This window comes from Tyto alba, unplaced genomic scaffold (genome assembly GCF_018691265.1).
Source record: "Tyto alba isolate M040663 unplaced genomic scaffold, T.alba_DEE_v4.0 Super-Scaffold_8, whole genome shotgun sequence".
Classification (NCBI taxonomy): Eukaryota; Metazoa; Chordata; class Aves; order Strigiformes; family Tytonidae; genus Tyto; species Tyto alba.
Window position 1 is genome coordinate 12,822,366 of NW_024881329.1, and position 12,786 is coordinate 12,835,151.

At 38.5% G+C, this 12,786-nt stretch overlaps 1 protein-coding gene across 6 annotated transcripts in view; it reads right to left on the reverse strand.

The window, feature by feature from the left end:
* The window catches only part of DNAJC24 (DnaJ heat shock protein family (Hsp40) member C24), a 41,293-nt gene that overhangs the window by 4,674 nt on the left and 23,833 nt on the right, over window positions 1-12,786 (reverse strand). For all 6 annotated transcript variants that reach the window (XR_006164677.1, XR_006164676.1, XM_042785506.1 and 3 more), the window contains exon 3: window positions 11,010-11,148. Coding sequence is in view for 4 of the 6 variants with exons in the window: in XM_042785506.1 (XP_042641440.1) it covers window positions 11,010-11,148 (139 nt within the window). In the remaining 2 variants the exon portion in view is untranslated. The remainder of the gene's footprint in view (window positions 1-11,009; window positions 11,149-12,786) is intronic.

Below are 12,786 nucleotides of genomic sequence, written 5' to 3' on the forward strand. Positions count from 1 at the left end.
GTACTTTTTGCAAAATCACGGAACATTAAGGTCACCTACTCAACCCTCCAGCACAAGCAGTGTCAGCAAGAGCAGGCTGCCCAGCACCATGTCCTGTCAGATTTTAAATATCTCCACAGATGGAAACCCCACAATCTCTCTTAGGCAACCCATTCTCCTTTAGAAAGAACTTGCCAAATAAGCCCTCCTCAATAAGCACCAAATAAGCGTTAGGTTTGCATGAGAAGAATGCCAAGATTCCTGCAAAAAGATTTTCCTAGCAAAAGATAAATGAAAAATGCTTATAGCGGAAGACTAGTCCAAGTGTTCTTTTGTGATAGAATCTAAGCACAGAAGGAAGGTCAGTTCTGGCCTGCACCCACGTGATCTGTTGCTATTTGATCCCCTAGATTCTTCCAACATTAAGTACAGCATGGAATGAAAAATGTAGGATACAAATGAAATTATCAAATGCAAACTGCTCAATATCAATATAAATTGGTTTTTGCATTTTATCAGCACACTTGTATTTGATGTACAAAGTTCACATCAAGTTCTTCAACCTGACAATATAAGATTTTGTTAACAAAGTTACAAGTGAAGCCATAAAAGGTAATTAAAAAAAAGGACGTAAGCCTCTCAAGTTACTACACAAAACCTCGCATCTGCTGCCCAACACCTGGAAACTCCAGCTTCCCAAATACTGTATTTTAAAGAAGCAGAAATGCCTGGTAGCTGATCTTTAGCACATCCACAGCATTGCCTTAGATTTGCAAGACACAGGAGTTCAGTGCTTATTTAAGGTTTAAATCAGATGGTTATTGAGAAAGTAGGTGTTCCTTCTCTTGGATCAGTGAATTTTTAAGCAAGTTTTATAGTTTGATAACATCAAACTTTCTAGAGCATATACTGTTGTCTACAGCTTTCTATTAAAACTAAGTTGGCAGTGAAAGAATTAGTCCATAACTACTTACTGAGCACTTGACTTGCTGAAAAACTTAAGAGGCCCAGAGGATTTCCATTATTTCAATTCCCAAGAGATTGCCCTACCTACTCACTAGATTGTAGGATATTCTAGATAGTTCCCAGCTTCCTTCATGTAACCACTTTTTGCTCTGGACTGAAAAGTAGAAATAAGGGCCTTCACAGCTAACTTCTCCAATAATACCCCATAAAAACTGCACATCTCCAACCTTCATCTGATCAGATAATAGAGCACTTCCTTCTTTATCACCAAATGTCATCCTCTGATTGCAACCACCTTAGTCTTCTAAAGTTGATACCAGTATCAGTGAAGTAGTGACTTGGAGCAAACGTATTAGTTGACTTCACACATTAACTACATAAAGCAAGATATTCACAAGTAAGATTCCTAACTTACAGCAAAGCAGTGTAAGCTGTTGCAAAGAAGTTTAAGGCTACTATAAAAGTACAATCCCAGCAATAGCTAATCACAGCTTTCTCTATAGTTAATTATCTAAATTAGCTTCACAATATAACCAACCTGTTGTTTTGGGTTTTTTATTTCAATTGTTTTCCTTTCAGGGCTCAATCAGTTTAAAGAATAGACTATTATAGGTAGAAGTACTGTAATGTACCAGTAGTGAAATGAACCCCTTGCATTTTAACTGTCCTTAAGTATAAGTAGGGGCAAGGAAAACCTTAATTTTGGGGTTTTAAATAGGAAATTTAGGGCCAGTTTTAAAAAAACAAACAAAAACCCCCGCCCAATTCCCCCCCCCCCCTTATTGTCCCAGTCTTTATTTTGCAACTAAATGACTGTTCTACTGTTCTGATTTTAACTGAAATGTACATTATATATCCTAGAGAATGAGCGTCATCTAAATTAATTTTAATGAACGAGATTAAAACAAATTGGATATATTGGAAATGACAGAATCAATACAGCCTCTTTGACATTACCTTTTCTGAACACCTATTTTGTAATGAAAAGGTCAGAATGAAAAGAAAATTAACCCATTCACACCTAATACTTCACAGCTGTCAAAAGAAAGAGAAGAAAAATTGGCAGGCCTGTAATGATGAAAGAAAACTGAGATCAAGATAGATATACCTATCAATCATTCTCGTTGTGTATGCTCTCAATTACATAAACAAGAGCTAAGGGTAACGTTTTAGTTATAGGAAGTAAAACCATTTTTCTTAACACCCGATCAGAACATTAGCTGCATGAAAGGTCCAAAATACAGTAAGAGGTCAGAAGGTTTTAACTCATGCCAAATAACTAATGTTACTTGGAGTTATTCTGATACAGCCTTCTAGTTACAAAACACGATGAGAACAGGAACAGTGAATGTCCTGAAAACAGCAGAGGCCTTTCCTCCAGAAAGCAGAGATCAAAATGAAGTCTGTCTATCTACCTACCTTCAGGTTCTTCTCTCCACTGTGGTAAAAGACGACAATACTTTCATACTGTCCTCACAGTTATAAAGGCAATCGCTTCCTATTTCACCTGCCTTTTTTTTTTTTTTAATACTGGGAAGAAAAATTCATGAAATAAAATGTTCTCTTTGGTTGTAGGAACAATTTCCTAACCTTTGCTTATAGGTTGCAAGAAATTGAGTTAAAGAGAAACCAGACTTTCCTGTTTAGAATTCATGAGGCAGGATTTCACTCAGAAAAAGTTTTATAGGATTGGAGGTGGCGGTCTGGATCATGCAGACAAATACAAAAAGGGCAGATGGACCATATGCCACCATGAAGGGCACTGATAAGATGCAAATTCACAGGGTTAACACACTTCCTGAAGTAATGTTACTCAAGAATCATAGAATCATTTCAGTTGGAAAAGACCCTTGAGTACAAGTTAAAGTAATGAAGAGGAAGTAATAAAGAAGGAATGAAGAGGAAGGCTGAGGAAAGGTCCACCTTCTATTACAAACATAGCATATTATGAAGCCCAGGGAACAGAATTTCAAGGAAGCACTCAATCTCACTGTCCAGATCTCCAACAGCACTGGTCCCAACACCAACCACTGAGGAAAACCACCCGTGACCACTCTTTACTTGGACATCAAACAGTTGACAGCAACTCTTCGAGTGCGACCATCCAGCCAATTCCTTATCCACCAAGTGGTCCATCCATCAAATGCATGTCTCCAATTTAGAGACAAGGATGTCATGCAGGACAATGTCAAATGCTTTGCACAACTCCAGCTAGATGACATCAGTTGCTCTTTCTTTATCCACCAGTGCTGTAACCCTGTCACAGAAGCCCACCAAATTTGTCAGGCATGATTTGCCCTTAGTGAAGCCATGTTGGCTCTCACCAATCACCTCCTTATTTTCTACGTGCCCCAGCATAGTTTCCAGTAGGATCCAGTCCATGATCTTGCTGGGGACAGAGGAGAGGCTGACTGGCCTGTAGTTCCCCAGGTCTTCCTTTTTCCCCTTTTCCAGTCAGTGGGAATTTCACTGAACTGCTACAACTTCTCAAATACAATAGATAGTGGTTTTGCCACTTCATCCACCAGTTCCCTCAAGACCCACAAATTCATCTCATCAGGTCTCATGGGCTTGTGCACCTTCAGGTTCCTTAGATGGTCTCAAACCTGATCTTCTCCTACAGTGGACAGTACAGTGGACAGTTTTTCTTCCCGTCCCTGCCTTTGCCTTCTGCATCCTGGGCAGTGGTATGGCTGGAGCACTTGCCAGTGAAGACTTAAGAAAAAAAGAGTCACTGAGAACCTCAGCCTTCTCCATATTCTGGGTAACCAGGTCTCCTGTTTACTTCTGGACATGTCCCATGCTGTCCCTAATCTTTTTATCACCAATGTACCTATAGAAGCTTTTCTTGTTGTCCTTGATGTCCCCGGCCAGATTTAATTCTATCAGGGCTTTGGCCTTCCTAATCTGATCCCTGGCTGCTCAGACAATTTCTCTGTATTCCTCCCAGACTATCTGTCCTTGCTGCCATCCTCTGTAGGCTTCCTCCTCGCCGCCCCAAGGATCTGAAACTCTACCATTTCATGGTCACAGCAGCCAAGGCTGCCCTTGAGTTTCACACTCCCCACCAGCCCCTCCTTGTTGGTGAGAACAAAGTCCAGCATAGCACCTCTCCTCATTGGCTCCGCTATCACTTGGAGAAGTAAGTTATCATCAGTGCATTCCAGGAACCTCCTGGACTGCTTGTGCCCAGCAGTGTTGTCCCTCCAACAGATATCCAGGTGGCTGAAGTCCCCCATGAAGACCAGGGTTTGTGAATGTGAGGCTGCTGCTACCTGTCTGTAGAGGGCCTCATTCACTTGGTGTTCCTGGTTGGGTGGCCTGTAGCAGACCCCCCACTGCAACAGCTCCTGTCCCTGCTTTCCCTTCAATCCTGACCCATAAGCTCTGGCTCAGCTCCTCATCCATCCCCAGGCAGAGCTCCCTGCACTCCAGCTGGTCGCTGACATAGAGTGACAACCACCCCCCCCCGCCGCCCATCATCTCCCCTGCCTGTCCTTCCATTCCAACACTCCAGTCATAGGAGCCATCCCACCACGTGTCCACGATGCCGGTGAGTTCGTAGCCCTGCAGGCACGTGCACGTCTCTAGCTCCTCTTGTTTATTCCCCATTCTACATGTGTTTGCAGAGAGGCATTTAAGTTGGACCCCCATAAAGTTGACTCTGGCTGGAATTCCTCTGTGCTGCTCTTCGGGTGCTCTCCTGCTGACCTGTGATCCATCCCTTCTCCAGGCTCTGGGCATCAAAAGCTTTTTTGTTTTATAGTTCTCCTGTTAAATACACTATTCAATCTAATATATCTTAAGACAGCAGAAACTTATTTAGTCACTTAAAAACAGAGGCACACTCCAGTATAAGACTGGGGAGGTTACAAGCAGAACTGCAAACCTAATGATTTTCACAGATTGTAGTTAGTGACTAATATTTCTTGTGTTCTTCCTTATTTCATCTACATCATTATTGTTACAACCATGACTGCCTTGTTAATAGTTCTATGAAGTAAACCAGTGAGAAAAGGTTATTTAAGACTGGTATTGTTACCAGTACTGTGGTAGGCTTACTTATGTGTGACATCTGCTCAAGATGTAGATCTCTGTGTACTGAGTTGTACTTTTGGAAACATGTTCCTGAACAAATAGGGTAAATCGTGAAGACCTGATCACCTACCATAACTTGAAAACCAAATTTTATTTCACAAGTGCAGCCTGCCTGGCTTTGTCATCGATTGGATTTGTCTGACAACAAGAGGTGAAAGGATTCTGCAGCTCCATTGTCTCAACTGCAGGATCTAAGAAAACACTGGCAGGCTCATCAGAGAGGTTTATGAGCCTGCAATTCAAAGAGATTAAAAGGAAAAATACTGAGATTCTTTCAGGCTACAGAACAACATTAAATAACTATTAGCAGCTTGGTTCAGTAAAGCTTTACTAGAGCCCTTGCTGTGTCATTCAGAAATTGTAAAAGAGGAAAGGTATTTAAGTTTCACTTGAGGATACAATAAATATTTCTTGGGCTATTTAAGGCTGAGTTTTAGGGAAAGGGTTGCAAGCAGTAAATGGAAATGTAACCCTTTTAACAGTTTATAGTAATAAAAATAGTCAAAATATTTTTTTAATCTCTTTCAGTCATATATTCTTAGGATTGATTATTTTTTTTTAAACCAAGCATGTAATTAAAAAAAGTTCAAGATACGTATTGTCAGTCAAATACTGTTCATAGGATCTGCTCACTATCAAAATCATTACAGTACTCAAAGCCCGGATGTTTTCACAAGTTAATTTTTTCTAATAGGCTGTTTAGTTTTTAAATAATTACTTAAGTTTGAGTCTCTTGCATTAATTGAAAATAACCATGCTTACTTTAATTTGCAATTATAAAAAAATCATGTATTAAGTATTTAAGTAACAAAAAAGCTCTGTTTGTTAAAAAAATATGAAAAAATGCTGCTTCACTTGTAGCCAATGCAGATTAGAATTAAGTCTGAAGAACTGTGGTAAAAAGCTTGTGATCCAGCACTAGCCGAGGGTCTACAGCCATAAAAAACATGGATAGAGAAGTAATACACACTTCTGTCACTTAAAGAGTATAACCTGGCACACTGACAAGCCTAACGTCACAGCCACATTAAAAGCTTTAATTTGGTCTAAAAGTAGTTTTTTTAAGAAGGAATTTTCTTAAGAAGGAACAACTAAAATATGCTGCATTTATTTTTTTCCTTTCTTATAATAAGCTAGTCAAGGTGTTTAATTGCCCTTTCTGCTAGCTACTGAAAGCATTTTTGTAGGCTTTTGTCTGGCTTTTCCTGCTTATACTCATAGTAGATTTGGAAGATTATTCTTCTGGCGTCCTAGTTACCAAATTATGCAAGGTATCTTGATGACTAATACAGTATCAGCACTTTATTGCTGGAGCAGGAGGGAATGCTGGATTAATGGGGTAGTGATCATCTCCAAAACAGTTTTTTCAGTTTACTGTACTAGGAGAGGAATGGGGAAGGAGCAGGGGGAGAAGCAGCTACCTTCCATTTAGCTTGGGTTTTTATTTTCCTAATTTATGACCACACCTGTATAAGACTCCCTTTCTAAACCTGCAGTAGAAACTTACCTGAGATTGAGGACACATCCTCAAAGATTTTTCAGATTTTAAATAGATTTTTATTGTCAGTGAAAGCTGAGTTAGCTACCAGATATTTTGAAATGAGCTATTTTAGGCAAACTTTTAGGCATGGCCTAAAGGGAAGGCACAGAGAGGATGGATCCAGACTCCTTCTCAGAGACAAATGGCACAAGCTGAAACACTGGTAATTCCAGTTAGCACCTGTAATTCCTTATTTCTAAGAAATGAAGCAAGAACAAAAGGAAAATGATGCTGAAATATGTATTCATGTATGAAAACTGCAATATTTTTCTAAAAATTTAATTTAAAAATTGAAAATTAAAAGGAGGTATATGCTGAGATGTGAAAACTCCTACTGGTGATTACATCCCCCACTCTACAAACATTTGGGCTTTATGGATACTTGTGTCCATCATCACATAAAAACATATCATCCTGGATAGAACATCAATGGAGCCATACATCGAAAAAACCCTATTCTTAAAATTTCTCCACCCTCTGCTCCAAAAACATATACAAAATAACTGGCTTTAGTGTCAATCCCATTACTAGCTTTGAATTATTTGCTACATTTAGTGTCAGAAATTAATCAAAGTCACCAGTTTATTGATTTAATTTTAATTGTGACCTTTCTGTTGATCATTCAATCATTAATAATTAAAATGTAAAATGAATTACTGAAATTAATTATCGTAATTATCTGTTTAGATACACAGTTCCTTTGCATTTAAACTTAACAAAAATCCACAGAAGTTGCAGGGCTGCCCTCCAAAGGGACCTCAGTTGGGCACAGAAATGGGCTGACAGGGACATCAAGAGGTTCAACAAAGATTATGTCCTGCTTCTGGGATGGAATAACCTAATGCACCAGTACAGGCTGTGGGACAAGAGGCTAGAAAACAGTCTTCCAGAAAAGGACCTGAGGGTCCCAGTGGACTACAGGTTCAAGATGTGTCAGCAGGGCACTCCTGTGGCAAAGGCCGACCCCGTACCAGGCTGTATTAGCAAGAGGGTAGCCAGCAGGTCAAGAGAGTGACTTTTTTCCTCTTAGCACTTAATAAAATTGCATCTGAAGTCCTGTGTTCAGTTTTGGTCTCCCCAGTACAAAGCCCTGACATAGAGGAGTCAGATCAGTGGACTGCCAGCATGGTCAGGGGTTGGGACACACGTCATACAAGGGGAGGCCAAAGGAACACAGGCATCTCATCGTCTACAGCTACCTAAGAGGAGAGAGAGAAGACTTCTCAGAGTTACACAGAGGAATGCTGAGAAGTAAAAGGCATAAATTGCAAAAAGAGTCCTTTTTTGTTTTGGTTGAGTTTTTTTGGTTTTTGTTTGGAGGTTTTGGTTTTCCTATTATGAGCCTGTGCAAACACTGGAACAGGCTGCCCAGGGCAGCTCTGGAATCTCCATCCATGGAGATACTAAAAACTAGGCTGGAGAAGGTCTGAGCAACTGACCTATGTGGACTGGCTTTGAGTACGTGATTGCTCTAAATGACCTGTGAAAGTCCCTTCCAACCTACATGATTCTCTTATTCTGTAAAAAAGTTTTTTATTCTTTCATACTGTGACACAAAAACATGAACTTTCAGGGTTCAGATGATTTCCAGTATGAAAACTGTGAAACAGGTTTTATCCAAACTAAACTCACTGAAAAACTTTTGGTAACTATTACTGTCAAACTTAATTTTAACTGCATATTCATCTTTTCTAAATGGGATACTGAACAAAGAATGAAAAAATCTCTAAGAAAATCTGTTGAGGAAAAAAGTCCATTCTTAATAAGTAAATTGTTACACAGCTTTTTTTTTCCATCCCCCAAATTTTTCACATGGATTGGAAGAAAAGATTCACCATTATAAAATGGTATTCTTATATGCCATTAAAGACATGACAAAACATAAAATTAGAAAAATTTTCACAAAACATACTAAATAGCAATTCTTTCAAGATTTCCACACCAGAAAGCTTTGGATAAATATTTGATACAAACCTAATTGGTTTGATGTTTGTCCTTTCCTCTTTAATAACATGGCCTGAAGGCACACAAAAAATGAGATCATTGTGATACCTTCAGAGAAAATCAGTACTAAGATAGGAAACAACGTTCACCTGTTATTCTCAACGATTCAAACAAAAAGAAAATTAAAACCATAGAGCCCTACAGAATTTCAACTTCTTAGAACTTCTCTGGCCACTGAACTTTTGAGCCAAGTAGTGAAGATTTAGTTAGCGTAACACAAGAAGGTACATACAAATAAACAATCTGTGAAATGGGAAAGAGACTACAGTGCAAAGGACTTCCTGCAGACTGGCAGCCACACACACACACACACACACGCACTGGCATCCTTCAGATTCTGCTGCCTAGGCTTTGCAGTCTTACTAACTTGCTGTATTATCTCTCATCGCTATTGCCCTTAGCTGCCGTCTCAGTTCCTTTGTTTCTGTGAGCTTTTACAGCAGCGTCTACAAATTTGTCTAGAATCGTGACTTCAGAAGCAGCTTGACAGGCATTCAAAGAACTAGAATTTATTTCACCATCATTTTGCTGCCAAGGAACATGCTGCAAAGAATGCAGCAACATTGCACATGTATGTTACATGTGGCTTAGTTTGAAACACTGAGTCCTCTATGAATGGCACCCTCTATACTAAAACATATCAATCCCATTATCATACCACTACCAGAGAGATACCTGTGTAATTAAACGTACAATTCGTTTTCTTCATTTACTAAGTCTTTTTTACAGAATCTTGATAGGACTTTTTGAAGAACTCATCTGGATGCAAAAGACTCTTGGGAAATAGAGATAACCTTTAAAATACTGTAGAATATAAGTTTTGTCAAAACTAATTTATAGCAATGTCCTTAAATTCCATGGGAAGGACAAAGTAACTCATTAAATCTTGATGTAGCTCTCTACTTCAGTGGATTAACCTGGCCCAAGCAAAACAGAACTTCATACTCTGTATTTAAGCTTTAGGTAAAACTCACTAGATACACAAAACACTTCTAACTTAATCTCTAATATTTCTTTTTTCCTGTGCACGTACAATTTGTGAAAATGGAAGACAGAGCCAATATTACAATGCTAAGAGTATAACAGGATGAGAGCACTGGGTAGCAGAAACTCCTATTCTGGCATCATATTCAGGCATTTAAAAAATAAGTTGGTGATGAAAAATGTATTTAAGTTTGATCGTAATATTGTTTACATAATAAATTAGCACAAGATAAATTTTTTTTCATTCTTAAGATACTTATTCAACAATTCAGTTTTCACCTCTCCACCCTCTTTTCCAAAACTCACACCAAGTCTGAAATACAAGATTATTTAACTGGAGAATTCATACTGGGTATATACAATTATATATCAGTCTTTATCCTGCAGTGATGCATATCTGCCAGAATGACTAAGCCTTTGTCTCTCGAAGTTCTGGTATCCGTGGCGGCAGGGGAGTTAAAAATCAGCACAAGAGAGAAAGGTCTGATGGTGTGCCAGTGTACAATGGAAGAGAATTCAATAACAAGCTGCAGAGACAGTGGGTTTTTATCAGACACATTCAAAAGTGGTGGTGGCTACACGTCAATGCTGGACCAGAGTGTGTTACTGCAGAGTGCGACTGAGTGTTTTCCCCACAGGCAATACACTATTATTGACTCCCCCCATTAACATGTAGGGTGGATATACATTTATTGAAGGTTCTAATGGAAGGCTGAGGGACTCCTATCCTGAGGCCAGAGCAGAAAGACAGCCTATCACTTCATGTAATGGTAGCCCATGTGTGACAGACCTGACCTACATTTCCCCCCTTTCTTTCTCACAACAGCCTGTCACTGTTTTAAGAAGCTATTTTCTGAGAGGTATAAAAAGAAATACATGCTAGAGCTGCCTAGTTAATGAGTTATATTGGAATATTATTTATAAACCTGCTTTAAAAAGACTAGTTTAGACTACAGATGAATTATGAAAGCTACTATAACATACACACAACCAAAAAGAATGTGTCTTAATGATTCTGAAGTGCTTATAAACCCATACACATTGAACACTAGGTATAAGTGGATTAATACCTGTATCTAAGATACTGCAACAAAATGTAGTTAAAGCAAGAGACTTAAAATTAAGAACGCTTAATGAAGCTGACATAATAAAGTAAAAAGGGCTACGGTCTGTAATTAGTATAAATTTCATATTCATTCAAATTACTAGGAATAACGCCACCTAATGTTTTGTTGGAAGTAATTCAATGTTTTCACTAGCTAATGTAGGTGTAGCAAAAACTATAAATAATGGATCCACATTTGAAAGTAGGACAAGAGTGAAAGAAACGTTTGGTTCAGCAATAAACAGCATTTTAAAATACCATCTAACTACCACTCCCAGACCCTGCTTATTTAAAGAGCTGCTGCCACTACAGCACTCCTTAGCAGGAACCTACCCCGCTGCTGCAGGTCATACTCTTTTTTTGTCTCTTCATTCCCTAGAATTTTCCACGCTTGATCAATTTCGATGAACCTCTGCACACGCTCCTCCACTTCTCCTGCTGGCACATCTGCCTTCTGTTTGTCTGGATGATACTGCCAATCAAAAAAAAAAAAAAAAGATTAAAAAAAAAGTTGAGGAGAGTGGGTAGAGGAGCAATCAATAATGCATTTGATATTCAGTTAAAAGAACAGAGAAAAGGAGAAGGTCTGAGCTAAGGTGCCAAAGGAAGTGAGACAATGATCGTGGGCACAAGAGAAAACTGCCAATTTAATTAGACCATTGAAATGGCAACAGAACCACCAGTGGCACAAATGTCACCATGTGCACTGACGGCATTTTCTGGATAATTTGCTGATGGAATCATTGGTCTTATGGACAATTTACCTAGAGAGAATGACTACCCTAAACAGAAATAGGTACATGCAGAGGATCACGACATGGAAACAAGAGGAGGTGCTGTAGGTCCTAGCGGCTCTTGTAATATTACACATAGCTGATTTAAACAATACCACCAATGTTTAGTTAAGGCTATTGCAGATAAATTGAATGCTGTATTACCTGTACCTAGCTTTTTAAAAGTTATTTAAATGGTAAATCAAACATACATGATCAAATGTAATTTATAATACATGTAATTCTACTTTTGAAAATATGCCTCAACATCTTTAATTTATTCCAGTTCAGTGAATCAATAGCCCTTCCAAATATTTAAAGTCATGGATCACTGGCCACAAAATTGTGTCATTTTAGTTAAGAAATGGTTATCCAAGGACATGGCTGCAAGAAATCGCACGTTAAATAGGCAATAATAATTAAAATGATAACATGTTTTCATTACCATTAGTACTACAGGTTCTAAACAGAGCATTCTGACTTCTTTTTGGTTCAAATGTCTACCGAAAAAGTACCCTAAAAGCTCCATCTTCCCGTAGCTTTAATTCATCTCCAATCATCTCTTTTTTTGATACTTTAAATTGCTCAGTGTAAGTGATGGACCAACAGGAAACAGGATTTAAAATGAGAACATTGCAATATAATCAGACCTATCAGCTGTTAACTGTGTTATAAATCAAGATATCCCTTATTCTGGAGCTTTGACTTCTGCCCTTTATAGTAACATCAGTTGGGGCACTGAAATGTACAGCAGATTTCAAGACTTAGAACACGTGTTTTACAGGTGTTTGAGCAGATTTCTGATTAACTGAATCTATTTGATTTAGTTCGTGATTAATTTTGAAAAGGAAAGAAAATACTAATATCGTGTATGCTTTATAAAATTCAAAATTTAAAAGGACCACTTCTACTGGAGTCTATTTGCTCACTGATGTACGTATATGTCATTTACACTGATGGGTACTACCTGGATGGATCCCCTGTATGACAACAAGAGAATGTACATAAGGGCAAAACATTAAGCTTTGACCTCATTTTTTTCACATGTATTTTTCCATATACAGATGAATGTGCTTGCAACCTCAAGTATGAAGTCTGTACACAAATGTGTACTTTTGTTCCACCATATGAGTAAGCACACTTGAAGTCATCTCTGCATTCAAGACTGAGGACTAGCTTGCAACTTGCTGAAAATATGACCGGAGCACAGTTAAGATCCATAACGGTTTATCTCCTAGAGTTCCCTTTGTTTACCTCCCCAACTGAAGATAACAAAATTCTAAGGCACAAACAAATCAAACTTCTTTGGCCACTGCATTTAGTCACTGCATTCTAAA